General features: G+C 56.2%; 1 protein-coding gene across 3 annotated transcripts; it reads left to right on the top strand.

Moving 5' to 3' along the window:
• Window positions 1–1,014: 1,014 nt before the first annotated feature.
• On the top strand, window positions 1,015–26,842 carry rbfox1l (RNA binding fox-1 homolog 1, like). Of its 3 annotated transcripts, none has more exons than XM_088939666.1 (12): window positions 1,015–1,300; window positions 14,919–15,155; window positions 19,862–20,023; window positions 21,533–21,586; window positions 22,657–22,749; window positions 22,929–22,986; window positions 23,652–23,711; window positions 23,884–24,025; window positions 24,370–24,409; window positions 24,491–24,555; window positions 25,571–25,649; window positions 25,738–26,842. In XM_088939666.1, exons 1-12 carry the CDS (start codon window positions 1,214–1,216, stop codon window positions 25,780–25,782), a joined length of 1,122 nt encoding a protein of 373 aa, XP_088795792.1. In that variant the 5' UTR covers window positions 1,015–1,213; the 3' UTR covers window positions 25,783–26,842. The 3 variants fall into 3 exon arrangements, with proteins under 3 accessions (XP_088795792.1, XP_088795793.1, XP_088795791.1); XM_088939665.1 differs by lacking the exon at window positions 1,015–1,300 and adding an exon at window positions 11,342–12,121; XM_088939667.1 differs by lacking the exon at window positions 14,919–15,155 and having other exon boundaries at window positions 1,020–1,300.
• Window positions 26,843–27,188: the final 346 nt, after the last annotated feature.

The raw sequence follows: 27,188 nt of genomic DNA, 5'->3' as shown, positions 1-27,188 counted from the left end.
AGGGGCAGGGGCAGCAGTGTGTGGTCAGGGCAGGGGCAGGAGTGTGTGGTCAGGGCAGGGCAGGGGCAGCAGTGTGTGGTCAGGACAGGGGCAGGAGTGTGTGGTCAGGGCAGGGGCAGCAGTGTGTGGTCAGGGCAGGGGCAGGGGCAGGAGTGTGTGGTCAGTGCAGGGGCAGGGACAGCAGTGTGTGGTCAGGGCAGGGCAGGGGCAGGGGCAGCAGTGTGTGGTCAGTGCAGGGGCAGGGGCAGCAGTGTGTGGTCAGTGCAGGGGCAGGAGTGTGTGGGCAGGGCAGGGGCAGGGGCAGGGGCAGGAGTGTGAGGTCAGTGTAGGGGCAGGGGTAGCAGTGTGTGGTCAGGGCAGGGGCAGGGGCAGGAGTGTGTGGGCAGGGCAGGGGCAGCAGTGTGTGGTTGGGGCAGGGGCAGGAGTGTGTGGTCAGGGCAGGGGCAGGAGTGTGTGGTCAGGGCAGGGCAGGGGCAGCAGTGTGTGGTCAGTGCAGGGGCAGGAGTGTGTGGTCAGTGCAGGGGCAGGGGCAGGGGCAGCAGTGTGTGGTCAGTGCAGGGACAGGAGTGTGTGGTCAGTGCAGGGGCAGCAGTGTGTGGTCGGGGCAGGGGCAGGGACAGGAGTGTGTGGTCGGGGCAGGGGCAGCAGTGTGTGGTCAGGGCAGGGGCAGGCGCAGCAGTGTGTGGTCAGGGCAGGGGCAGGGGCAGGGGCAGCAGTGTGTGGTCAGTGCAGGGGCAGGGGCAGGAGTGTGTGGTCTGGGCAGGGGCAGGGGCAGGAGTGTGTGGTCAGTGCAGGGGCAGGAGTGTGTGGTCTGGGCAGGGGCAGGGGCAGCAGTGTGTGGTCAGGGCAGGGGCAGGGGCAGCAGTGTGTGGTCAGGGCAGGGGCAGGAGTGTGTGGTCTGGGCAGGGGCAGGAGTGTGTGGTCTGGGCAGGGGCAGGGACAGCAGTGTGTGGTCAGGGCAGGGGCAGGGGCAGGGGCAGCAGTGTGTGGGGACAGACAGTGACCCTGGAGACAGCGAGTGGGACAGCTGGCCAGGGGGTGGGGGGTAGCAGGGTGTTATTAATACAGCCCTGACAGCTGCTGCAGCCCGTCAGGCGCTGACAGAGCAGCAGTGACCCCTCCGCTCCAGCCTGCCCGCACTCAGTCTCTCCCCATCCCACTCTGTGCCGGGACACTCCTGGGATACTCCTCTCCTGCTGCCCTGGTGTGCGCCATGCTCTCCTCCCCGACTGTCGTACTTCACCCCTACGGCCTGCCTGTGTACCCCCAGACTGCCTCCTGCTACCCCAGCCTCGTTCAGGTACCGGCGCCCTCTGTGTCTCCTGTCTGTGTGTCAGCCTGCTCCTGTCTCTCTCCCTGCCTCTCAGCCTGCTCCTGTCTCTCTCCCTGTCTCTCAGCCTGCTCCTGTCTCTCTCCCTGTCTCACAGCATGCTCCTGTCTCTCTCCCTGTCTCTCAGCCTGCTCCTGTCTCTCTCTCGGTCTCTCAGCCTGCTCCTGTCTCTCTCCCTGTCTCTCAGCCTGCTCCTGTCTCTCTCTTGGTCTCTCAGCCTGCTCCTGTCTCTCTCCCTGTCTCTCAGCCTGCTCCTGTCTCTCTCTTGGTCTCTCAGCCTGCTCCTGTCTCTCTCCCTGTCTCTCAGCCTGCTCCTGTCTCTCTCTTGGTCTCTCAGCCTGCTCCTGTCTCTCTCCCTGTCTCTCAGCCTGCTCCTGTCTCTCTTTGCGTCTCTCAGTGTGCTCCTTTTGGGGAGGTGTTGTGTGTGTGATGTGTTGTCACTCTCTTTATCACATTCAGATTCAAATGCAAAGAGATTTATTGGAATGTTTGTTGGATTACAGTGTTGCCAGAGCAAATAAATTAGATGCATTTACAGTACAAAAATATTGTTGACATTTACAGTGTTTACATAGAACAATATTGAGAGACAGGCTCACTGTCTGTTCCTCAGGCTGGGACAGGAGATCACACACTGTATTATTATTACTGAGAGACAGGCTCACTGTTCCTCAGGCTGGGACAGGAGATCACACACTGTATTATTATTATTGAGAGACAGGCTCACTGTCTGTTCCTCAGGCTGGGACAGGAGATCACACACTGTATTATTATTATTGAGAGACAGGCTCACTGTCTGTTCCTCAGGCTGGGACAGGAGATCACACACTGTATTATTATTATTGAGAGACAGGCTCACTGTCTGTTCCTCAGGCTGGGACAGGAGATCACACACTGTATTATTATTATTGAGAGACAGGCTCACTGTCTGTTCCTCAGGCTGGGACAGGAGATCACACACTGTATTATTATTATTGAGAGACAGGCTCCCTGTCTGTTCCTCAGGCTGGGACAGGAGATCAGATACTGGGCTGCAGCTCTTCTTTCACCAGTAGGATTGGAAGCTGTTCCTATTCTGGCAGGAGTGTGAATTCCAGGATTAGATTAGTTATTTTAGGAAGAGCACAGTCTGTCCTCACTGGACAGTCAGGTCTGTCTGTGTCCAGTTTCTCTGGCCAGGCTGTGGTCACTGAGCCTGTCCTCTCTGGACAGTCAGGTCTGTCTGTGTCCAGTTTCTCTGGCCAGGCTGTGGTCACTGAGCCTGTCCTCTCTGGACAGTCAGGTCTGTCTGTGTCCAGTTTCTCTGGCCAGGCTGTGGTCACTGAGCCTGTACTTCGTCAGGGTCTGTTTCTGTTTGCTGTTTCTTGCCCTGGTCAGATACTTAGCTAGTGTGTATTGTCTGTTTAGCTGTCTGTAGCATTCCAGTTTATGCTGCGTTTGTGTGTGTGCCCCAGTGTTGTGTGTGTTGTGTAGCTGTAGCTGTGCCGTCCTGAGGCTGGCTGGTGTCAGTGAGCCTCAGGTCCAGCTGGCTCAGGGGGCTCTTCTCTGGGCTCAGCAGGGCCTTGTGGTACAAATTCTGGTCACTGTTTCTCAGGTATTTGATTGCTCTCTTCTGTATGCTGATTAATAATGGATATTTGCTCGTACTTCTCTGCATCTCCCTCACTGTGACAGATCCTCAGATAGATGTCTCAGACCAGTGTAGCTGAGCCCAGTGAAGCTCAGAGTAGTGCTGTCTGTCAGCCCAGTTTAGCTCAGAGCAGTACTGTCTGTCAGCCCAGTGTAGCTCAGAGCAGTGCTGTCTGTCAGCCCAGTGTAGCTCAGAGTAGTGCTGTTCCTGAGCCCAGTTTAGCTCAGAGCAGTACTGTCTGTCAGCCCAGTGTAGCTCAGAGCAGTACTGTCTGTCAGCCCAGTGTAGCTCAGAGTAGTGCTGTTCCTGAGCCCAGTGTAGCTCAGAGCAGTACTGTCTGTCAGCCCAGTGTAGCTCAGAGCAGTGCTGTCTGTCAGCCCAGTTTAGCTCAGAGCAGTGCTGTCTCTGAGCCCAGTGTAGCTCAGAGTAGTGCTGTTCCTGAGCCCAGTGTAGCTCAGAGCAGTGCTGTTCCTGAGCCCAGTGTAGCTCAGAGCGATGCTGTTCCTGAGCCCAGTGTAGCTCAGAGCAGTGCTGTCTCTGAGCCCAGTGTAGCTCAGAGCAGTGCTGTCTGTCAGCCCAGTGTAGCTCAGAGCAGTGCTGTCTGTCAGCCCAGTGTAGCTCAGAGCGGTGCTGTCTCTGAGCCCAGTGTAGCTCAGAGCAGTGCTGTCTCTGAGCCCAGTGTAGCTCAGAGCAGTGCTGTCTGTCAGCCCAGTGTAGCTCAGAGCAGTGCTGTCTGTCAGCCCAGTGTAGCTCAGAGCGGTGCTGTTCCTGAGCCCAGTTTAGCTCAGAGCGATGCTGTTCCTGAGCCCAGTTTAGCTCAGAGCAGTGCTGTCTCTGAGCCCAGTGTAGCTCAGAGCAGTGCTGTCTCTGAGCCCAGTGTAGCTCAGAGCAGTGCTGTCTGTCAGCCCAGTGTAGCTCAGAGCAGTGCTGTCTGTCAGCCCAGTGTAGCTCAGAGCGGTGCTGTCTGTCAGCCCAGTGTAGCTCAGAGCGGTGCTGTCTCTGAGCCCAGTGTAGCTCAGAGCAGTGCTGTCTGTCAGCCCAGTGTAGCTCAGAGCGGTGCTGTTCCTGAGCCCAGTTTAGCTCAGAGCGATGCTGTTCCTGAGCCCAGTTTAGCTCAGAGCAGTGCTGTCTCTGAGCCCAGTGTAGCTCAGAGCAGTGCTGTCTCTGAGCCCAGTGTAGCTCAGAGCAGTGCTGTCTCTGAGCCCAGTGTAGCTCAGAGCAGTGCTGTCTGTTAGCCCAGTGTAGCTCAGAGCGGTGCTGTTCCTGAGCCCAGTGTAGCTCAGAGCGATGCTGTTCCTGAGCCCAGTGTAACTCAGAGCAGTGCTGTCTGTCAGCCCAGTGTAGCTCAGAGCGATGCTGTTCCTGAGCCCAGTTTAGCTCAGAGCGGTGCTGTACTATGTCTGGGATTGTCTTGCCACACTGACAGCTCTGACAGGGAGAGACAGAGCTCTGATGAAGCCCAGAAGCTCGGGCAGCTGCTCTCCAGATACAGGGATATATATAGACGGAGATAAGAGGCAGGGCGGTCACAGTGTCAGCAGGAGTGATGGCACTGGCCTCGGTGTCCGTGCTCTTAGAGTCTGTGTTATGGATTTGCAGTGGTAGATCTGAAGAATTCAGGGGAGTCTTTAGCCTGATCTGATCTTCCCAAACTGGGCTCTTCCAGGGAAATGCTCCCTGCTGAGATTTTAATCCTGGTGCCCAGCGGTGCCAGGACATTTATTTCCATGAATACACAGATAAAGCCACAGAGCCTGAGTGAATCTGCCAGATTCACAGTCTCAGTCTTGATCTGAGCAGAGCCTGGACTCAGACAGCAGGTCACAGAGCCTGGATTCAGACAGCAGGTCACAGAGCCTGGATTCAGACAGCGGGTCACAGAGCCTGGATTCAGACAGCAGGTCACAGAGCCTGGATTCACACAGCGGGTCACAGAGCCTGGATTCAGACAGCGGGTCACAGAGCCTGGACTCAGACAGCGGGTCACAGAGCCTGGATTCAGACAGCGGGTCACAGAGCCTGGATTCAGACAGAGGGTCACAGAGCCAGGATTCAGACAGCGGGTCACAGAGTCTGGACTCAGACAGCGGGTCACAGAGTCTGGACTCAGACAGCGGGTCACAGAGCCTGGATTCAGACAGCAGGTCACAGAGTCTGGATTCAGACAGCGGGTCACAGAGCCTGGATTCACACAGCGGGTCACAGAGTCTGGATTTAGACAGCGGGTCACAGAGCCTGGATTCAGACAGCGGGTCACAGAGCCAGGATTCAGACAGCGGGTCACAGAGTCTGGACTCAGACAGCGGGTCACAGAGCCTGGATTCAGACAGCGGGTCACAGGAGGAGCCTGGACTCAGACAGCGGGTCACAGAGCCTGGATTCAGACAGCGGGTCACAGAGCCTGGATTCAGACAGCGTGTCACAGAGTCAGGATTCAGACAGCGGGTCACAGAGTCTGGATTTAGACAGCGGGTCACAGAGCCTGGATTCAGACAGCAGGTCACAGAGCCTGGATTCAGACAGAAGGACACAGCCAGGATTCAGACAGCGGGTCACAGAGTCTGGACTCAGACAGCGGATCACAGAGCCAGGATTCAGACAGCGGGTCACAGAGCCAGCATTCAGACAGCGGGTCACAGAGCCTGGATTCAGACAGCGAGTCACAGAGCCAGGATTCAGACAGCGGGTCACAGAGTCTGGATTCAGACAGCGGGTCACAGAGTCTGGATTCAGACAGCAGGTCACAGAGCCTGGACTCAAACAGCAGGTCACAGAGCCTGGATTCAGACAGCGGGTCACAGAGCCTGGATTCAGACAGCGGGTCACAACCAGGATTCAGACAGCGGGTCACAGAGTCTGGATATAGACAGCGGGTCACAGACCCAGGATTCAGACAGCGAGTCACAGAGCCTGGATTCAGACAGCGGGTCACAGGCAGAGCCTGGATTCAGACAGCAGGTCACAGAGCCTGGACTCAGACAGCGGGTCACAGAGCCAGGATTCAGACAGCGGGTCACAGAGCCTGGATTCAGACAGCGGGTCACAGAGCCTGGATTCAGACAGCGGGTCACAGAGTCTGGATTCAGACAGCGAGTCACAGAGTCTGGATTCAGACAGCGGGTCACAGAGCCTGGATTCAGACAGCGGGTCACAGAGCCTGGATTCAGACAGAGGGTCACAGAGCCAGGATTCAGACAGCGGGTCACAGAGCCTGGATTCAGACAGCGGGTCACAGAGCCTGGATTCACACAGCGGGTCACAGAGTCTGGATTTAGACAGCGGGTCACAGAGCCTGGATTCAGACAGCGGGTCACAGAGCCTGGATTCAGACAGCGGGTCACAGAGCCTGGATTCACACAGCGGGTCACAGAGCCTGGATTCAGACAGCGGGTCACAGAGCCTGGATTCAGACAGCGGGTCACAGAGCCAGGATTCAGACAGCGGGTCACAGATTCTGGACTCAGACAGCGGGTCACAGAGCCTGGATTCAGACAGCGGGTCACAGGCAGAGCCTGGACTCAGACAGCGGGTCACAGGCAGAGCCTGGACTCAGACAGCGGGTCACAGAGCCTGGATTCAGACAGCGTGTCACAGAGTCTGGATTCAGACAGCGGGTCACAGAGTCTGGATTCAGACAGCGGGTCACAGAGCCTGGATTCAGACAGCAGGTCACAGAGCCTGGATTCAGACAGAAGGTCACAGCCAGGATTCAGACAGCGGGTCACAGAGTCTGGACTCAGACAGCGGGTCACAGAGCCAGGATTCAGACAGCGGGTCACAGAGCCAGCATTCAGACAGCGGGTCACAGAGCCTGGATTCAGACAGCGAGTCACAGAGCCAGGATTCAGACAGCGGGTCACAGAGCCAGGATTCAGACAGCGGGTCACAGAGTCTGGATTCAGACAGCAGGTCACAGAGCCTGGACTCAGACAGCAGGTCACAGAGCCTGGATTCAGACAGCGGGTCACAACCAGGATTCAGACAGCGGGTCACAGAGTCTGGATTTAGACAGCGGGTCACAGACCCAGGATTCAGACAGCGAGTCACAGAGCCTGGATTCAGACAGCGGGTCACAGGCAGAGCCTGGATTCAGACAGCAGGTCACAGAGCCTGGACTCAGACAGCGGGTCACAGAGCCAGCATTCAGACAGCGGGTCACAGAGTCTGGATTCAGACAGCGGGTCACAGATCCTGGATTCAGACAGCGGGTCACAACCAGGATTCAGACAGCGGGTCACAGAGTCTGGATTTAGACAGCGGGTCACAGAGTCTGGATTTAGACAGCGGGTCACAGACCCAGGATTCAGACAGCGAGTCACAGAGCCTGGATTCAGACAGCGGGTCACAGGCAGAGCCTGGATTCAGACAGCGGGTCACAGAGCCTGGATTCAGACAGCGGGTCACAGAGCCAGAATTCAGACAGCGGGTCACAGAGCCTGGATTCAGACAGCGGGTCACAGAACCTGGATTCAGACAGCGGGTCACAGCCAGGATTCAGACAGGGGGTCACAGAGCCTGGATTCAGATAGCGGGTCACAGAGCCAGGATTCACACAGCGGGTCACAGAGCCTGGATTCAGACAGGGGGTCACAGAGCCAGGATTCAGACAGCAGGCCACAGGACGAGCCCAGTTTGGGGGTGCGGGTCCCAGGCCCATCAACTGGGAGGCTGTGAAGTGAGGGCGAGGTGCCGGACTGCAGGACTTCGCTTTCGAACCGGCGCCTCTGCCTGCTTCTTCCCGAGAGGACCTCCGAGCACAGCATGGTGTCCCTGCAGCTGTCCCCCCGGCTGCCCCGGGGGTCCCGACCTTTGACCTGCGACCTCGGCAGCTGCAGGGGTCAGAAACCAGCTTGCCGGCGTCGTCAGCAAATGAGCTGCCCCCTGCGACCCCAGCGGAAACTGCACAGGGAGACAGGGGACAGGGGACAGGGGACAGGGGACTCGGGATTTCAGATTCAGGGTTCACAATTCATGCGTGATGACTTCTCCCTTGTTGCTGTCCCTGTGCTCCATCCTGAAAAGGCAAACCTAGTGAGCCCAGACTGTGTGTGTGTACAGATCTCATACAGCACAGAGCAGTCCCAGTGAGCCCAGACTGTGTGTGTACAGATCTCATACAGCACAGAGCAGTCCCAGTGAGCTCAGACTGTGTGTACAGATCTCATACAGCACAGAGCAGTCCCAGTGAGCCCAGACTGTGTGTGTGTACAGATCTCATACAGCACAGAGCAGTCCCAGTGAGCCCAGACTGTGTGTGTACAGATCTCATACAGCACAGAGCAGTCCCAGTGAGCTCAGACTGTGTGTACAGATCTCATACAGCACAGAGCAGTCCCAGTGAGCTCAGACTGTGTGTACAGATCTCATACAGCACAGAGCAGTCCCAGTGAGCCCAGACTGTGTGTACAGATCTCATACAGCACAGAGCAGTCCCAGTGAGCCTAGACTGTTTGTACAGATCTCATACAGCACAGAGCAGTCCCAGTGAGCCCAGACTGTGTGTGTGTACGGATCTCATACAGCACAGAGCAGTCCCAGTGAGCTCAGACTGTGTGTACAGATCTCATACAGCACAGAGCAGTCCCAGTGAGTTCAGACTGTGTGTACAGATCTCATACAGCACAGAGCAGTCCCAGTGAGCCCAGACTGTGAGGCAGGCAGCAGACAGCACAGAGCAGTCCCAGTGAGCCCAGACTGTGTGTGTGTACAAATCTCATACAGCACAGAGCAGTCCCAGTGAGCCCAGACTGTGTGTACAGATCTCATACAGCACAGAGCAGTCCCAGTGAGCCCAGACTGTGTGTACAGATCTCATACAGCACAGAGCAGTCCCAGTGAGCTCAGACTGTGTGTACAGATCTCATACAGCACAGAGCAGTCCCAGTGAGCCCAGACTGTGTGTGTGTACGGATCTCATACAGCACAGAGCAGTCCCAGTGAGCTCAGACTGTGTGTACAGATCTCATACAGCACAGAGCAGTCCCAGTGAGCCCAGACTGTGTGTGTGTACAGATCTCATACAGCACAGAGCAGTCCCAGTGAGCCCAGACTGTGTGTACAGATCTCATACAGCACAGAGCAGTCCCAGTGAGCCCAGACTGTGTGTGTGTACAGATCTCATACAGCACAGAGCAGTCCCAGTGAGCCCAGACTGTGTGTACAGATCTCATACAGCACAGAGCAGTCCCAGTGAGCTCAGACTGTGTGTAAAGATCTCATACAGCACAGAGCAGTCCCAGTGAGCCCAGACTGTGTGTGTGTACAGATCTCATACAGCACAGAGCAGTCCCAGTGAGCCCAGACTGTGTGTACAGATCTCATAAAGCACAGAGCAGTCCCAGTGAGCTCAGACTGTGTGTGTACAGATCTCATACAGCACAGAGCAGTCCCAGTGAGCCCAGACTGTGAGGCAGGCAGCAGACAGCACAGAGCAGTCCCAGTGAGCCCAGACTGTGTGTGTGTACAGATCTCATACAGCACAGAGCAGTCCCAGTGAGCCCAGACTGTGTGTACAGATCTCATACAGCACAGAGCAGTCCCAGTGAGTTCAGACTGTGTGTACAGATCTCATACAGCACAGAGCAGTCCCAGTGAGCCCAGACTGTGAGGCAGGCAGCAGACAGCACAGAGCAGTCCTAGTGAGCCCAGACTGTGTGTGTGTACAAATCTCATACAGCACAGAGCAGTCCCAGTGAGCCCAGACTGTGTGTGTGTACAGATCTCATACAGCACAGAGCAGTCCCAGTGAGCCCAGACTGTGTGTGTGTACAGATCTCATACAGCACAGAGCAGTCCCAGTGAGCCCAGACTGTGAGGCAGGCAGCAGACAGCACAGAGCAGTCCTAGTGAGCCCAGACTGTGTGTGTGTACAAATCTCATACAGCACAGAGCAGTCCCAGTGAGCCCAGACTGTGAGGCAGGCAGCAGACAGCACAGAGCAGTCCCAGTGAGCCCAGACTGTGAGGCAGGCAGAGTGAAGGAGCTCAGCTGTCTCTCAGCTGTCACTCTGCGTTCCTGGCAGAACACTTGTGTCCTGGAACAATACAATTAGCTGCTGATACAGGAGACGGGGGACGGGGGAAGGGGGACGGGGGTGGGGGGTTAGTGTGTTATTTTTGACCGGGTTGTTTCTGGGCAGCAGCTCTATCAAGTTTCGTCCCCACCAGCTCTGGAAGTCGTTCAGATCCTGACAGGTGTGGGAATTCTGGGAATAGATAGTGTTTATTTTAGGGACAAATATTTGTCTAATTCCAGAGTGTTTCTAATAGTGTAGCAGGAAGTGTGTCTTTGACTCTGTTTCTCCCTGCTGGCAGTGGGAGCACAGCCTGTCCTCTCTGGACAGTCAGGTCTGCCTGTGTCCAGTTTCTCTGTCTGGGCTGTGGTCACTGAGCCTGTCCTCTCTGGACAGTCAGGTCTGCCTGTGTCCAGTTTCTCTGTCTGGGCTGTGGTCACTGAGCCTGTCCTCTCTAGACAGTCAGGTCTGTCTGTGTCCAGTTTCTCTGGCCAGGCTGTGGTCACTGAGCCTGTCCTCTCTGGACAGTCAGGTCTGTCTGTGTCCAGTTTCTCTGGCCAGGCTGTGGTCACTGAGCCTGTCCTCTCTTGACAGTCAGGTCTGTCTGTGTCCAGTTTCTCTGTCTGGGCTGTGGTCACTGAGCCTGTCCTCTCTGGACAGGCAGGTCTGTCTGTGTCCAGTTTCTCTGGCCAGGCTGTGGTCACTGAGCCTGTCCTCTCTGGACAGTCAGGTCTGTCTGTGTCCAGTTTCTCTGGCCAGGCTGTGGTCACTGAGCCTGTCCTCTCTGGACAGTCAGGTCTGCCTGTGTCCAGTTTCTCTGGCCAGGCTGTGGTCACTGAGCCTGTACTTCATCAGGGTCTGTTTCTGTTTGTTGTTTCTTATCTTGGTCAAACATTCGGCTAGTGTGTATTGTCTGTTTAGGGTTGTGTAGTATTCCAGTGTGTGTTGTGTGTGTGTCCCAGTGTGTGAGATATTGCTGTTTGATCTGTGCTATGATGTGGTTGAGTCTGAGTTGTGGTGCTCTAGCAGTGCTGTCCTGATGCTGGTTGTGTGTTGTGTGTATTGTGCTGTGATGTGGTTGAGTCTGAGTTGTGGTGCTCTAGCAGTGCTGTCCTGATGCTGGTTGTGTGCTGTGTGTATTGTGCTGTGATGTGGTGGAGTCTGAGTTGTGGTGCTCTAGCAGTGCTGTCCTGAGGCTGGTTGTGTGTTGTGTGTATTGTGCTGTGATGTGCTTGAGTCTGAGTTCTGGTGCTCTAGCACTGCTGTCCTGAGGCTGGTTGTGTGTTGTGTGTGTTGTGCTGTGATGTGGTTGAGTCTGAGTTGTGGTGCTCTAGCAGTGCTGTCCTGAGGCTGGTTGTGTGTTGTGTGTGTTGTGCTGTGATGTGGTGGAGTCTGGGTTGTGGTGCTCTAGCAGTGCTGTCCTGATGCTGGTTGTGTGTTGTGTGTATTATGCTGTGATGTGGTTGAGTCTGGGTTGTGGTGCTCTAGCAGTGCTGTCCTGATGCTGGTTGTGTGTTGTGTGTGTTGTGTTGTGATGTGGTTGAGTCTCGGTTGTGGTGCTCTAGCAGTGCTGTCCTGATGCTGGTTGTGTGTTGTATGTATTTTGCTGTGATGTGCTTGAGTCTGGGTTGTGGTGCTCTAGCAGTGCTGTCCTGAGGCTGGTTGTGTGTTGTGTGTATTGTGCTGTGATGTGCTTGAGTCTGGGTTGTGGTGCTCTAGCAGTGCTGTCCTGAGGCTGGTTAGTGTCGGTGTGGCTCAGGTCAGTGAGCCTCAGGACCAGCTGGCTCAGGGGCTCTGTTTTGGGCTCAGCAGGGCTTTGTGCGGGTAGGAGTGGGTACTGGCCTAACTCGGCCCTGCACGCGTAAGGAGTTTTCCTCTGCTCATGGAGGATGTTGTCCCAGCGCGGTGCTCAGGGCTTGTACGGGGCGTTTGTGTGTTCAGTACAGTGCTGCTCTGTGCAGGGAAACCTGTCAGGAAGGGGTTAACCCTGGAGCCTCTGGCCAGCTGCCGGCTGGCACCGCCCCTGCCTCTGCACTGCACTGTGATTGGCCAGGGGCCGGGGGTCGGGGGTCGGGCTGGCAGTGTGTTGAGGAGAGCTGCTGCTGCAGATCAGTCACACAGGGGCTCGGAGCAGAGAGCAGGGAGACAGGTCAGTATGGGGATCACTGTGGTGACTCCAGGGTGTGTGTGAGAGAGAGACTGGTGTCTTCCGGCTGTGTGTGAGAGAGTCTGTCAGTGTCTCTGTGCTGTAGTGTCCAGTCAGTCAGTCAGTGTCTCTGTGCTGTGGTGTCCAGTCAGTCAGTCAGTGTCTCTGTGCTGTGGTGTCCAGGCAGTCAGTCAGTGTCTCTGTGCTGTAGTGTCCAGTCAGTCAGTCAGGGTCTCTGTGCTGTAGTGTCCAGTCAGTCAGTCAGTGTCTCTGTGCTGTAGTGTCCAGGCAGTCAGTCAGTGTCTCTGTGCTGTAGTGTCCAGTCAGTCAGTCAGGGTCTCTGTGCTGTAGTGTCCAGTCAGTCAGTCAGGGTCACTGTGCTGTAGTGTCCAGTCAATCAGTCAGGGTCTCTGTGCTGTAGTGTCCAGTCAGTCAGTCAGTCAGTGTCTCTGTGCTGTAGTGTCCAGTCAGTCAGTCAGTCAGTCAGTCAGTCAGTCAGTGTCTCTGTGCTGTAGTGTCCAGTCAGTCAGTCAGTCAGTCAGGGTCACTGTGCTGTAGTGTCCAGTCAGTCAGGGTCTCTGTGCTGTAGTGTCCAGTCAGTCAGTGTCTCTGTGCTGTAGTGTCCAGTGAGTCAGTCAGTGTCTCTGTGCTGTAGTGTCCAGTCAGTCAGTGTCTCTGTGCTGTAGTGTCCAGTCAGTCAGGGTCACTGTGCTGTAGTGTCCAGTCAGTCAGTGTCTCTGTGCTGTAGTGTCCAGTCAGTCAGTCAGGGTCACTGTGCTGTAGTGTCCAGTCAGTCAGTCAGTGTCTCTGTGCTGTAGTGTCCAGTCAGTCAGTCAGTGTCACTGTGCTGTAGTGTCCAGTCAGTCTGGGTCACTGTGCTGTAGTGTCCAGTCAGTCAGTCAGTGTCTCTGTGCTGTAGTGTCCAGTCAGTCAGTCAGTGTCACTGTGCTGTAGTGTCCAGTCAGTCAGTCAGGGCCAGTGTGCTGTAGTGTCCAGTCAGTCAGGGTCACTGTGCTGTAGTGTCCAGTCAGTCAGTCAGTGTCTCTGTGCTGTAGTGTCCAGTCAGTCAGTCAGGGTCACTGTGCTGTGGTGTCCAGTCAGTCAGTCAGTGTCTCTGTGCTGTAGTGTCCAGTCAGTCAGTCAGGGTCGCCGTGCTGTAGTGTCCAGTCAGTCAGGGTCACTGTGCTGTAGTGTCCAGTCAGTCAGTCAGTGTCTCTGTGCTGTAGTGTCCAGTCAGTCAGTCAGGGTCACTGTGCTGTGGTGTCCAGTCAGTCAGTGTCTCTGTGCTGTAGTGTCCAGTCAGTCAGTCAGGGTCACCGTGCTGTAGTGTCCAGTCAGTCAGTGTCTCTGTGCTGTAGTGTCCAGTCAGTCAGTCAGGGTCACTGTGCTGTAGTGTCCAGTCAGTCAGTCAGTGTCTCTGTGCTGTAGTGTCCAGTCAGTCAGTCAGTGTCACTGTGCTGTAGTGTCCAGTCAGTCAGTCAGTGTCTCTATGCTGTAGTGTCCAGTCAGTCAGTCAGTGTCTCTGTGCTGTAGTGTCCAGTCAGTCAGTCAGTGTCTCTGTGCTGTAGTGTCCAGTCAGTCAGTCAGTGTCACTGTGCTGTAGTGTCCAGTCAGTCAGTCAGTGTCTCTGTGCTGTAGTGTCCAGTCAGTCAGTCAGGGTCACTGTGCTGTAGTGTCCAGTCAGTCAGTCAGTGTCTCTGTGCTGTAGTGTCCAGTCAGTCAGTCAGTGTCACTGTGCTGTAGTGTCCAGTCAGTCAGTCAGTGTCTCTGTGCTGTAGTGTCCAGTCAGTCAGTCAGTGTCTCTGTGCTGTAGTGTCCAGTCAGTCAGGGTCACTGTGCTGTAGTGTCCAGTGAGTCAGTCAGTGTCTCTGTGCTGTAGTGTCCAGTCAGTCAGGGTCTCTGTGCTGTAGTGTCCAGTCAGTCAGTCAGTCAGTCAGGCAGTGTCACTGTTCTGTAGTGTCCAGTCAGTCAGTCAGTGTCACTGTGCTGTAGTGTCCAGTCAGTTAGTGTCACTGTGCTGTAGTGTCCAGTCAGTCAGTCACTGTCACTGTGCTGTAGTGTCCAGTCAGTCAGTGTCTCTGTGCTGTAGTGTCCAGTCAGTCAGTCACTGTCACTGTGCTGTAGTGTCCAGTCAGTCAGGGTCTCTGTGCTGTAGTGTCCAGTCAGTCAGTCACTGTCACTGTGCTGTAGTGTCCAGTCAGTCAGGGTCTCTGTGCTGTAGTGTCCAGTCAGTCAGTGTCACTGTTCTGTAGTGTCCAGTCAGTCAGTCAGTGTCACTGTGCTGTAGTGTCCAGTCAGTTAGTGTCACTGTGCTGTAGTGTCCAGTCAGTCAGTCAGTGTCACTGTGCTGTAGTGTCCAGTCAGTCAGTCACTGTCACTGTGCTGTAGTGTCCAGTCAGTCAGGGTCTCTGTGCTGTAGTGTCCAGTCAGTCAGTCACTGTCACTGTGCTGTAGTGTCCAGTCAGTCAGTGTCACTGTGCTGTAGTGTCCAGTCAGTCAGTGTCACTGTGCTGTAGTGTCCAGTCAGTCAGTGTCTCTGTGCTGTAGTGTCCAGTCAGTCAGTCAGTCAGGGTCTCTGTGCTGTAGTGTCCAGTCAGTCAGTCACTGTCACTGTGCTGTAGTGTCCAGTCAGTTAGTGTCACTGTGCTGTAGTGTCCAGTCAGTCAGGGTCTCTGTGCTGTAGTGTCCAGTCAGTCAGTCAGGGTCACTGTGCTGTAGTGTCCAGTCAGTATTCACATTCTCTCTGTCTGTCTCCTCACACTACAGAAACACCCACTTCTGCTCTTCCTCTCTCTGATAGGGTGCTCCGGCCCAGGAGGCAGGGCCAGGCTCTGCTGACCCCACCCTCCCCCAGGTCTACGCCCCGCCTCCTGCTTACCCTCCACCAGGACAGGCCCCACCCACCCCCGCTGGCCGCCTCCCACCTCTGGACTTCAGCTCCGCCCACCCTGGATCCGATTACCAGGACCATCACCAGCTGAGAGTCTTTCCGAGCTCCCAGCATGACAGTGCAGAGGGAATAGGAGCACCGAGCACGGTGAGACCCTGGGATACAGGACAGGAGACACAGTGGGAGACAGGAGACACAGTGAGTCAGTCAGACCCTGGGATACAGGACAGGAGACACAGTGGGATACAGGAGATCACAGTGAGTCAGTCAGACAGTGGGATACAGGACAGGAGACACAGTGAGTCAGTCAGACAGTGGGATACAGGACAGGAGACACAGTGGGAGACAGGAGATCACAGTGACACAGTCAGACAGTGGGATACAGGACAGGAGACACAGTGAGTCAGTCAGACAGTGGGAGACAGGACAGGAGACACAGTGGGAGACAGGAGATCACAGTGAGTCAGTCAGACAGTGGGATACAGGACAGGAGACACAGTGGGAGACAGGAGATCACAGTGACACAGTCAGACAGTGGGATACAGGACAGGAGACACAGTGAGTCAGTCAGACAGTGGGAGACAGGACAGGAGACACAGTGGGAGACAGGAGATCAGTGAGTCAGTCAGACAGTGGGATACAGGACAGGAGACACAGTGGGAGACAGGAGATCACAGTGAGTCAGTCAGACAGTGGGATACAGGACAGGAGACACAGTGAGTCAGTCAGACAGTGGGATACAGGACAGGAGACACAGTGGGAGACAGGAGATCACAGTGAGTCAGTCAGACAGTGGGATACAGGACAGGAGACACAGTGAGTCAGTCAGACAGTGGGATACAGGACAGGAGACACAGTGGGAGACAGGAGGTGACGCTCTGACTGCGAGGCAGACAGCGGCCCGGGGACTGGAGTGCCAGAGCAGGTGACAGACAGCCCCCAGGCCCCAGCCCTGCAGAGCCAGGCGCTATGTTTAGCCTACAGGGGGCTCAGTCCTGCCCATGTAGGGCGATTGGGGCTCTGCTGGGGCGGGGGGGGGAGCTGACAGAACAGCTGGGCTGACAGGGGGGGGGAGGGGGGCGACAGAGCTGACAGAACAGCTGGGCTCTCAGTGGGGGGGCTGTCCTGCTCACGGGACTCGGCCAGGCCAGCCTGTCAGGTTCTCCGGCACTGAGAAGCACAGGGCCTGAGGCAGAGTGAGGCAGAGCTGCAGTAACAGTGTGTGAGTGTGTGTGTGAGTGTATGTGCAACTCCTGATGTTTCAGGAGCAACAGGACAGTACCAGTGAGTGTAGCCCAGTGCCCTGCAGTTCCTTACTGTAGAGGTGTATATTTAGTGTGTCTAGTTTAATACAGGAACAAGTAAAGGTTTATTCCCGGCTGAAAAGAGAAGAAAAGAAACACAACGTTTCAGCTGAGAGTCTTCGTCAGGTGTAGTATAATATAGACACACCTGTAGTGTGTAAAGTGTAGTGTACATGTATACAGAGCATATAGCTATAAGCAGTGTCATGCTTAGTGTGCTGCAGCACAGTGTAGTGGGGCTCTCTGCAGTCCGAATGTTCCAGGATCTCTGATACCTCCTTGTGTGAGAATACTATACTACACTAGACTCCTGTACTCTACTCACTGTGTCTTGTCCAGGCCAGGAGTGTACTAGACTGTTTTCTGATACATGCTTTGTGTGAGTATACTATACTGTACTGTACTATACTGTATCTTTTCCATTCAAGGAGCTTCAGTGCTAAACTAAACAATCTTGTTGCTTTGTCACACAGCACAGCGCAGGGTTAGTGTTACACACAGAGCAGCGCAGGGTTACTGTATCACACAGAGCAGCACAGGGTTACTGTATCGCACAGAGCAACACAGGGTTACTGTATCACACAGAGCAGCACAGGGTTACTGTATCACAGCATAGCGCAGGGTTACTGTATCACACAGAGTAGTGCAGGGTTACTGTATCACACAGAGCAGCACAGGGTTACTATATCACACAGAGCAGCGTAGGGTTACTGTATCACACAGAGCAGCGCGGGGTTACTGTATCACAGCGCAGGGTTACTGTATCACACAGGGCAGCACAGGGTTACTGTATCACAGCGCAGGGTTACTGTATCACACAGGGCAGTGCAGGGCAGTGTAGCAGACTTTCCTGGTGACACACAGTAACTGTAGCCCCTCCCTGACAGACACTGTGCTCTGCCTCTGTTCGAACTGGATTTCTTCACTGTGTGTCCGAATTCTGAGCAGCGCCCCCCGCCGCCGGGTCCAGTGGGGGTCTTGAGTGACCCGCCGACCCCTCCGTGACCTCAGGTTCAGAGCACCTGCATCGTGCCATGACGTCATCATCTACACCCCCACAGCTCACCGTGTGGCACGGGCCTGGTGTGTGTGTGAGCGTGTGTGAGTCTGTCAGTGTAACTGTCTGTGAGTGAGGGTGTGTATTGGTGTCCGTGAGTGCGTGTATCAGCATGTGTGTTTGTGTGCATGAGTGCCATGTGTGTATCAGTGTGTGTTTGTGTGTATTAATGTCTGTGAGTGTCAGTGTACATGTTTGGGTGTGTCTGTTTCAGTATGGAGTTTGTCAGTGTGTGTCTGTGTGTTACTGTCGATCTGTGTGTCTGGGAGTGCTGTGTGTGTTTGTGTGTGTGTGGGTGCTGTGTACATCAGTGTGTGTCTGTGTGTAACTGTGTCGATCTGTGTGTCTGTGAGTACTGTGTGTGTTTGTGTGTGTGGGTGCTGTGTACGTCAGTGTGTGTCTGTGTGTAACTGTGTTGATCTGTGTGTGAGTGCTGTGTACATCAGTGTGTGTCTGTGTGTTTCAGTATGGAGTTTCTCAGCGTGTCTGTGTGTGAGTGTGAGTCTGTCCTCTCCCTTATTAATAATTGAGATCTGGGAATCGTGGGTAGTGGCCTTTAACCCCTGCAGAAAAGCAGCACCGTGACCCCAGACTCACCTCCGAACTTTCACCTTTGTCCCCTGGCTTCCTGTGCCTCTTGGCTGCGCGGCCGTTTTCTCCCGTCTTCCTTCCTCTGCGCAGGCTGCTCTCTCCCTCTGTCTTTCTCTCACGCATTCTCTCTCTCCAGCCTGCTTCGATTTTTCTCTTCCTTTTTGTGTTTCATTTTTAAAGCAACATTTTTTCCTCAAAGCTTTTTTTTTTAATTTCTGGCAGCAGAGCGTCTTGTTTTGGGTTTTTTTTTTGCCTGTTTTTCTCTCTCACCCCACCTCCCTCTGCTCGTGCTCACTGGCCATTCCTGTTTTCGGCCGTTTTTTAATTTGGTTTTGTCTGATTTTTATGTCCTGGAGGGTGATAACAGAGCTGGTGCGCGTGTGCCTCGGTATATTGACACACACAGACACTGTGGCATCGTGGTGCATCGTGGGATAGTGGATGACTCATGGCCTTGACACACATGGCCCTGCTCCTGCATGAGGGCATTTACCTGACACTAAAGACAGTTACCGTCTCCCCTGCGCTCTCTCCTTTGTAGGTCTTCTTTCTTAACCAGACCCCAGCCGTATGAAACACCTGAATCTTCCCCCCGACGAGCTCTGGAGCAGAAGCAGTTGAACATTAAGGGAAAGAGCCTCCAGATCTCAGACTCCAGGTGTTTTGTGCTGCTGGGGTGGGCCTGTGAGCTGCAGTTCCCCCCTGTGCCTGAGCACAGACGAGGGCGCTGTTTCTCACTTGGTCAGGCCTGTCCTTACGATGATGATATTCGTGATGGGCCATCAGAGTCGCTCTGTTCGTACTGTCACGGACCACAGAGCGTGGACATGCTGAAAGGTTGTTCATATTACGCTTTAAATAGCATTAGGATTTTTACGATCATGGTCTTCTCGTTTAATTTCGCCACAATGTGTTGTAGTTTCTAACGGGCATGAACTAGACGCCTAACTAAACAATCAAATGGAACGGAGAGGTCACGCACCCTCACTTGTGCTTGAGAAGGACCCCTGGATGGAGAATGCTGATTGGTTATTGCCTCTTGTCACTCAAACTAAAGCTGTAGATAATGGTGTATTTAAATGGGTGTGAGTTTTATTCCTGAAGGCTTCACAAGCTTACAGTGCACCCAGACACACAGAGACTCACTCACTCACACAGACTCACACACACTCACACACTCACTTACACAGACTCACACACTCACTCACACAGACTCACACACTCACTCACACAGACACACACTCACTCACACAGACTCACACACTCACACAGACACACACTCACTCACACAGACTCACACACTCACACAGACACACACTCACTCACACAGACTCACACACTCACACACTCACACAGACACACACTCACTCACACAGACTCACACACTCACACAGACACACTCACTCACACAGACTCACACTCACTTACACAGACTCACACACTCACACAGATAGACACTCACACAGACTCACACACTCACTCACACAGACTCACACACTCACACAGACTCACACACTCACACAGACACACACTCACTTACACAGACTCACACACTAACACAGACACACACTCACTTACACAGACTCACACACTCACACTCTCACACACACACTCACACACACGCTCTCACTCTCACTCACACACTCTTTCTCACACTCACACACACCCTCTCACTCTCACTCACACACTCTTTCTCACACTCACACACACCCTCTCACTCTCACTCACACACTCTTTCTCACTCTCACACACACACACACACACTCTTTCTCACACACACACACACCCTCTCACTCTCACACACACACACACGCACGCACGCACGCACGCACGCACGCACGCACGCACACACACACTCAGCCTGTACTAACCCTCTCCTCTCCCGCTGTCCTGCTCTGCAGGAGGACTCAGGCTCGGGCTCGGACCCTCAGCCCCACGGTGTTGCTGTGTCGGCGGGGGAGGAAGAGGGGGCCGCCGGGGGGGCCAAGTCGCAGCCCAAGCGGCTCCATGTGTCCAACATCCCCTTCCGCTTCCGGGACCCCGACCTGCGGCAGATGTTCGGGGTGAGGCCCTCGGCCCCCGGCTCACTCTGGGCATTTCACTAGCACTCTTACAGCCCCGGACAGCAGGCTCTACTGTACACAGAGGGGGGTGGGAGTGTGGAACAAGCCGATACCCTGGCTCCTCTCCAGACACAGCTGGGTGAGCTCCTCCAGTCAGGACAGGAGGCTCTACTGTACACAGAGGGGGGCAGGGGTGGGGAACAAGCCGATACCCTGGCTTCTCTCCAGACACAGCTGGGTGAGCTCCTCCAGTCAGGACAGGAGGCTCTACTGTACACAGAGGGGGGTGGGAGTGTGGAACAAGCCGATACCCTGGCTCCTCTCCAGACACAGCTGGGTGAGCTCCTCCAGTCAGGACAGGAGGCTCTACTGTACACAGAGAGGGGTGGGAGGGGGGAACAAGCCGAGACCCTGGCTTCTCTCCAGACACAGCTGGATGAGCTCCTCCAGTCAGGACAGCAGGCTCTACTGTACACAGAGGGGGGCAGGGGTGGGGAACAGGCTGCCCAGCCCTGTTGTTGGAGCCGTTACCCTGGCTTCTCTCCAGACACAGCTGGATGAGCTCCTCCAGTCAGGACAGGGGGCTCTACTGTACACAGAGGGGGGCAGGGGTGGGGAACAGGCTGCCCAGCCCTGTTGTTGGAGCCGATACCCTGGCTCCTCTCCAGACACAGCTGGGTGAGCTCCTCCAGTCAGGACAGGAGGCTCTACTGTACACAGAGGGGGGCAGGGGTGGGGAACAAGCCGATACCCTGGCTTCTCTCCAGACACAGCTGGATGAGCTCCTCCAGTCAGGACAGGAGGCTCTACTGTACACAGAGGGGGGCAGGGGTGGGGAACAGGCTGCCCAGCCCTGTTGTTGGAGCCGAGACCCTGGCTTCTCTCCAGACACAGCTGGGTGAGCTCCTCCAGTCAGGACAGGAGGCTCTACTGTACACAGAGGGGGGCAGGGGTGGGGAACAGGCTGCCCAGCCCTGTTGTTGGAGCCGATACCCTGGCTTCTCTCCAGACACAGCTGGGTGAGCTCCTCCAGTCAGGACAGGAGGCTCTACTGTACACAGAGGGGGGCAGGGGTGGGGAACAGGCTGCCCAGCCCTGTTGTTGGAGCCGATACCCTGGCTCCTCTCCAGACACAGCTGGGTGAGCTCCTCCAGTCAGGACAGGAGGCTCTACTGTACACAGAGGGGGGCAGGGGTGGGGAACAGGCTGCCCAGCCCTGTTGTTGGAGCCGATACCCTGGCTCCTCTCCAGACACAGCTGGGTGAGCTCCTGGGATCACTTAACTGTTCACTACCAGACGGGCATTTCAAATCATTAGAACACCAAGCGATTTTTCACGTGTGTTTGCTTATATAATGATGCTGACTATTACAATTACTATTATTATCACTGTTGCTAAGCGGTTACTGTTACTGCTGTTACTGCAGTGGTACCGTATCGCCTGGCTGTTGGCGGGGGCCGTGCAGCTGCTGGCCTCAGACTCACGGCTCCCTGGTCTCTGTGTTTCAGCAATTCGGGAAAATCCTGGACGTGGAAATCATCTTCAACGAGCGCGGCTCCAAGGTGCGTGTGCGTGTGCGTGTGCGTGTGCGTGTGCGTGTGCTTGTGCATGTGCCTGTGCGTGTCCGTGTCCGTGTCCGTGTCCGTGTCCGTGTCCGTGTCCGTGTCCGTGTCCGTGTGCCTGTGCCTGTCCGTGTCCGTGTGCCTGTGCCTGTGCCTGTGCCTGTGCGTGTGCGTGTGCCTGTGCCTGTGCCTGTGCCTGTGCCTGTGCCTGTGTGTGTCCGTGTCCGTGTCCGTGTCCGTGTCCGTGTCCGTGTCCCTGTCCCTGTCCCTGTCCCTGTGCCTGTGCCTGTGCCTGTCCGTGTCCGTGTCCGTGTCCGTGTCCGTGTCCGTGTCCGTGTCCGTGTCCGTGTCCGTGTGCCTGTGCCTGTGCCTGTGTGTGTCCGTGTCCGTGTCCCTGTCCCTGTCCCTGTCCCTGTCCCTGTCCCTGTCCCTGTGCCTGTGCCTGTGCCTGTGCCTGTCCGTGTCCGTGTCCGTGTCCGTGTCCGTGTCCGTGTGCGTGTCCGTGTCCGTGTCCGTGTGCGTGTGCGTGTGCGTGTGCCTGTGCCTGTGCCTGTGCCTGTGCCTGTGCCTGTCCGTGTCCGTGTCCGTGTCCGTGTCCGTGTCCGTGTCCGTGTCCGTGTGCCCGTGTCCGTGTCCGTGTCCGTGTCCGTGTCCCTGTGCCTGTGCCTGTCCGTGTCCGTGTCCGTGTCCGTGTCCGTGTCCGTGTCCGTGTCCCTGTGCCTGTGCCTGTTCCTGTGGGTGTCCGTGTCCGTGTCCGTGTCCGTGTCCCTGTGCCTGTGCCTGTGCCTGTTCCTGTCCGTGTCCGTGTCCGTGTCCGTGTCCGTGTGCCTGTGTCCGTGTGCCTGTGCCTGTGTCCGTGTCCGTGTCCGTGTCCCTGTGCCTGTGCCTGTGCCTGTGCCTGTTCCTGTGCGTGTCCGTGTCCGTGTCCGTGTCCGTGTCCGTGTCCGTGTCTCTGTGCCTGTGCCTGTGCGTGTGCGTGTGCGTGTGCGTGTGCGTGTGCGTGTGCGTGCGCCGGTCCCCCAGCTCTGCTGAGCGGATTCAGACAGCGGTCTGCTCTCTCTGTACCCCAGGGGTTCGGCTTCGTGACGTTCGAGAGTGCCCTGGACGCGGATCGGGCGAGGGAGAAGCTGAACGGCACCATCGTGGAGGGCAGGAAGATCGAGGTGAGAGGGCGGGGGAGCCGGGGGGCCCCACACCTCGAGCTCTGAACCCCGAACCCCGAACCCTGAACCCCACACCTCGAGCTCTGTACCACTTGCTGTCACAAGGGTTGGGGGACACTGTTAGGAGATTTGATGTGACTCTTGATGAAAGTGTGTCTCTCTGTTCTGTCTGTCCGCAGGTCAATAACGCCACAGCCAGAGTGGTCACCAAGAAACCACAGACTCCACTGGTCAACGGTCAGTCTCCAGTCAGTGTCTCTGTGCTGCAGTGTCCAGTCAGTCACTGTCACTGTGCTGTAGTGTCCAGTCAGTCAGTCAGTGTCTCTGTGCTGTAGTGTCCAGTCAGTCAGGGTCACTGTGCTGTAGTGTCCAGTCAGTCAGTCAGTGTCTCTGTGCTGTAGTGTCCAGTCAGTCAGTCAGGGTCACTGTGCTGTAGTGTCCAGTCAGTCAGTGTCTCTGTGCTGTAGTGTCCAGTCAATCAGTCAGTGTCACTGTGCTGTAGTGTCCAGTCAGTCAGTCAGTGTCTCTGTGCTGTAGTGTCCAGTCAGTCAGTCAGGGTCACTGTGCTGTAGTGTCCAGTCAGTCAGTCAGTGTTTCTGTGCTGTAGTGTCCAGTCATTCAGTCAGGGTCACTGTGCTGTAGTGTCCAGTCAGTCAGTGTCTCTGTGCTGTAGTGTCCAGTCAGTCAGTCAGGGTCACTGTGCTGTAATGTCCAGTCAGTCAGTCAGTGTCTCTGTGCTGTAGTGTCCAGTCAGTCAGTGTCTCTGTGCTGTAATGTCCAGTCAGTCAGGGTCACTGTGCTGTAGTGTCCAGTCAGTCAGTGTCTCTGTGCTGTAGTGTCCAGTTAGTCAGTGTCTCTGTGCTGTAGTGTCCATCACCACCTGTGTTCACCTCTCTCTCCAGCTACAGGATGGAAGATCAATCCAGTGATGGGGGCGATGTACGCTCCTGAACTCTACACAGGTCAGTCAGTCAGCGCGCGGCCTGTCCAGCATGTGGAGTTTTCCATCGTCATGTCGGTCTGCAGTCCATAACCCTCTCTCCCTCCCTCCCTCTCTCTCTCTCCCTCTCTCCCTCCCTCCCTCCCTCTCTCTCTCTCTCTCTCTCTCTCTCTCCCTCCCTCCCTCTCTCGCAGTGGCCAGCTTCCCCTATCCTGTGGCCACTCCCACCCTGGCCTACAGGGGCGCCGCTCTCCGGGGGCGTGGCCGTGCCGTCTACAACACCATTCGCTCAGCAGCCACCGCGGCCACGCCCACCGCCGTCCCCGCCTATCCAGGGTATGACCCAGTGCGCCCGTCTGATCCCTGACTGTCCTCCTGCAATGTCCCAGGCTCCAGTCAGCTTTCCTCGGCCCTGAGCTTCTGCCACAAGAGTCATGGGAGGCAGGACAGGAAGTCTTCCCCTGTGATGTCACAGGAGGCAGGACAGGAAGTCTTCCCCTGTGATGTCACAGGAGGCAGGACAGGAAGTCTTCCCCTGTGATGTCACAGGAGGCAGGACAGGAAGTCTGTCATGTCTGTGACATGGCCTGGTAGGAGGTCAGAGGGCAGAGTGGGGTGTGGCTCAGTGCTCGAGAGGGCTGCCGTGGCTGCAGTAGTCTGAGTGTCCGTGTCTTTCCCAGGGTGGTGTACCAGGACGGGCTGTACGGAGCAGAAGTCTATGTGAGTAGATCTGCTGTCCCTGAGTGTCCCGGGTTCGATCCCGTGTGGAGTCATTGACCTCCCCTCTCTCTCTCTGGACAGGGAGGCTACCCAGCGTACCGAGTGGCACAGTCAGCCTCCACCACAGCTGCAGCCTACAGTGACAGGTCAGTACAGTGACCGGTCAGCACACGAGCACAGTGACGTCAGCACAGGAGCACAGTGACCAGTCAGTACAGTGACAGGTCAGTACAGTGACCGGTCAGCACACGAGCACAGTGACCGGTCAGCACAGGAGCACAGTGACCAGTCAGTACAGTGACAGGTCAGTACAGTGACCGGTCAGCACACAAGCACAGTGACCGGTCAGCACACGAGCACAGTGACTGGTCAGTACAGTGACCGGTCAGCACACGAGCACAGTGACCGGTCAGCACAGTGACCGGTCCGCACACGAGCACGGTGACCGGTCAGCACAGTGACCGGTCCGCACACGAGCACGGTGACCGGTCAGCACAGTGACCGGTCAGCACACGAGCACAGTGACCGGTCAGCACAGTGACCGGTCCGCACACGAGCACAGTGACCGGTCAGCACACGAGCACAGTGACCGGTCAGCACAGTGACCGGTCCGCACACGAGCACAGTGACCGGTCAGCACAGTGACCGGTCCGCACACGAGCACAGTGACAGGTCAGCACAGTGACCGGTCCGCACACGAGCACGGTGACCGGTCAGCACAGTGACCGGTCCGCACACGAGCACGGTGACCGGTCCGCACAGTGACCGGTCCGCACAGTGACCGGTCCGCACACGAGCACAGTGACAGGTCAGCACAGTGACCGGTCCGCACACGAGCACGGTGACCGGTCAGCACAGTGACCGGTCCGCACAGTGACCGGTCTGCACACGAGCACGGTGACCGGTCAGCACAGTGACCGGTCAGCACACGAGCACAGTGACCGGTCAGCACAGTGACCGGTCCGCACAGTGACCGGTCAGCACACGAGCATGGTGACCGGTCAGCACAGTGACCGGTCCGCACAGTGACCGGTCAGCACACGAGCACGGTGACCGGTCAGCACAGTGACCGGTCCGCACACGAGCACGGTGACAGTGACGGGTCTCGGTCTGGAGGTCCGTGCCCTGCGCTCCTCACTGCTGTCTGTTTCTCCCGCTCAGCTACGGCAGAGTGTACGCAGCGGCTGACCCCTACCACCACTCGGTGGGCCCGGCGGCGACCTACGGCGTGGGCACTGTGGTAAGGGCAGAGGCCATCGAGTCCGCAGGCTGGGGGCTGGGGGCTGGGGGGCCGCGCTGACGCCGTGCCCTGTGCTCTGGAATTGCAGGCCAGCCTGTACCGAGGGGGCTACAACCGGTTCACACCCTACTGAGCCCCGGAGCCTCCGGCGCCGCCAGTCTCAGCGCGGGGCGGGACCACGACGTCACTTCCTGGCGTTCCGGCCCCGAGCAGGAGCTCGCTTCCTGTTTGCCCTGGAGCAGCGGAAGACCTTGAGCTCCGGCCTCCGACCTGTACATAGAACTGAGCGCTTTCGATGGCTCTCTTCAATTTAAGTACGATGACGCTGACGCGGTCTCTGACGCGGGGGTGTCTTGGTTTTGAGCGTTTGAGCCGGGTTGCGGCGCGGCAGGTGGCACTGCAGCGTCTCCAGTCAGGTGTGTGCGGCGGTTTCCGGTGATCGCCTGTCTGCCTGCACCTTTCCTCTGTGAAACGATCTACCTCTGACCCGCCCCTCACGCCAGCATGCTCTGCTCCTCCCTGCTAACGCTTCTCTCCGCTGTCAGGATCTCGTCTGGCTGCTCTGGGTTGTGATCATGTATGCACTGTGTTCACTGCTCTGTGCTTCTGTTGCGTACTCTTTGGTAATGTACCACTCTGATTCTGCATTCTGGACTCTCGCACCTGGCCGGTCTGTTGATGTCTCTGCTATTCCGTACTCCTCTCCAGTTCTCCGGTTTTCCAGCTGTCGTTGTCAAACCCTGCCCATCTCAGCCTTGATAAGAACCTCGTGGTGCTGTCTGCACTCTTAACTCTGCGTTCTGTACTCTGTGGTATCAGTCCACTCTATCCCACTCTCCTGTACTCTGTGGTATCTGTCCCTATAGCTCTGTGGTAGCTATCCCACTGTCCTGTACTCTGTCCTGTACTCCTGTACTCTGTGGTAATGACCACTCTATCCCACTGTCCTGTACTCTGTGGTATCCCACCACTCTATCCCACTGTCCTGTAGTCTGTGGTATCCCACCACTCTATCCCACTCTCCTGTACTCTGTGGTATCCCACCACTCTATCCCACTCTCCTGTACTCTGTGGTATGTACCACACTATCCCACTTTTCATTTCAAACTGTGCTGTACTCTGACTTTATCTCTGCTGTAAATAAATCTCTCTAACCTGTGCTGTCACTGTCAATAAAATCTGATTTCTCTGAGTCTCTCTGCCTCCATCTTCCTCCTTTTCTTCCTCCCTGCCTGTCCCGGTGCCCTGGGCTGAGCTCTGTGTGGGGGCAGGTCTGTCTGCTGTGCTGTCAGCTCGGAGCCCCCAGCCTCCTCTCCAGCCTGCATGCGGCTCCTTCTCTGCGGTGATCGGCCCTCTGCACACACGAGCCGTCTCTGTGCTGTCTCTCGATCTCTCTCTCCCTCTCTGCACGCCTGCTGGGGACGGCCTGTTCCTGTGACTCTCCGCCTGTGCCGTTCCAGGCTGTGGAGCCGCTCCGGTTTCTGGCATGAGTTCAGACCACAGGCGTCTTATAGACCCGTGATCAGATATAGATCGCTA

The sequence above is a fragment of the Atractosteus spatula genome, chromosome 22 (assembly GCF_055471065.1).
Source record: "Atractosteus spatula isolate fAtrSpa1 chromosome 22, fAtrSpa1.hap1, whole genome shotgun sequence".
Lineage (NCBI taxonomy): Eukaryota > Metazoa > Chordata > Actinopteri > Semionotiformes > Lepisosteidae > Atractosteus > Atractosteus spatula.
This window is presented reverse-complemented; position numbering and strand designations above follow the sequence as displayed.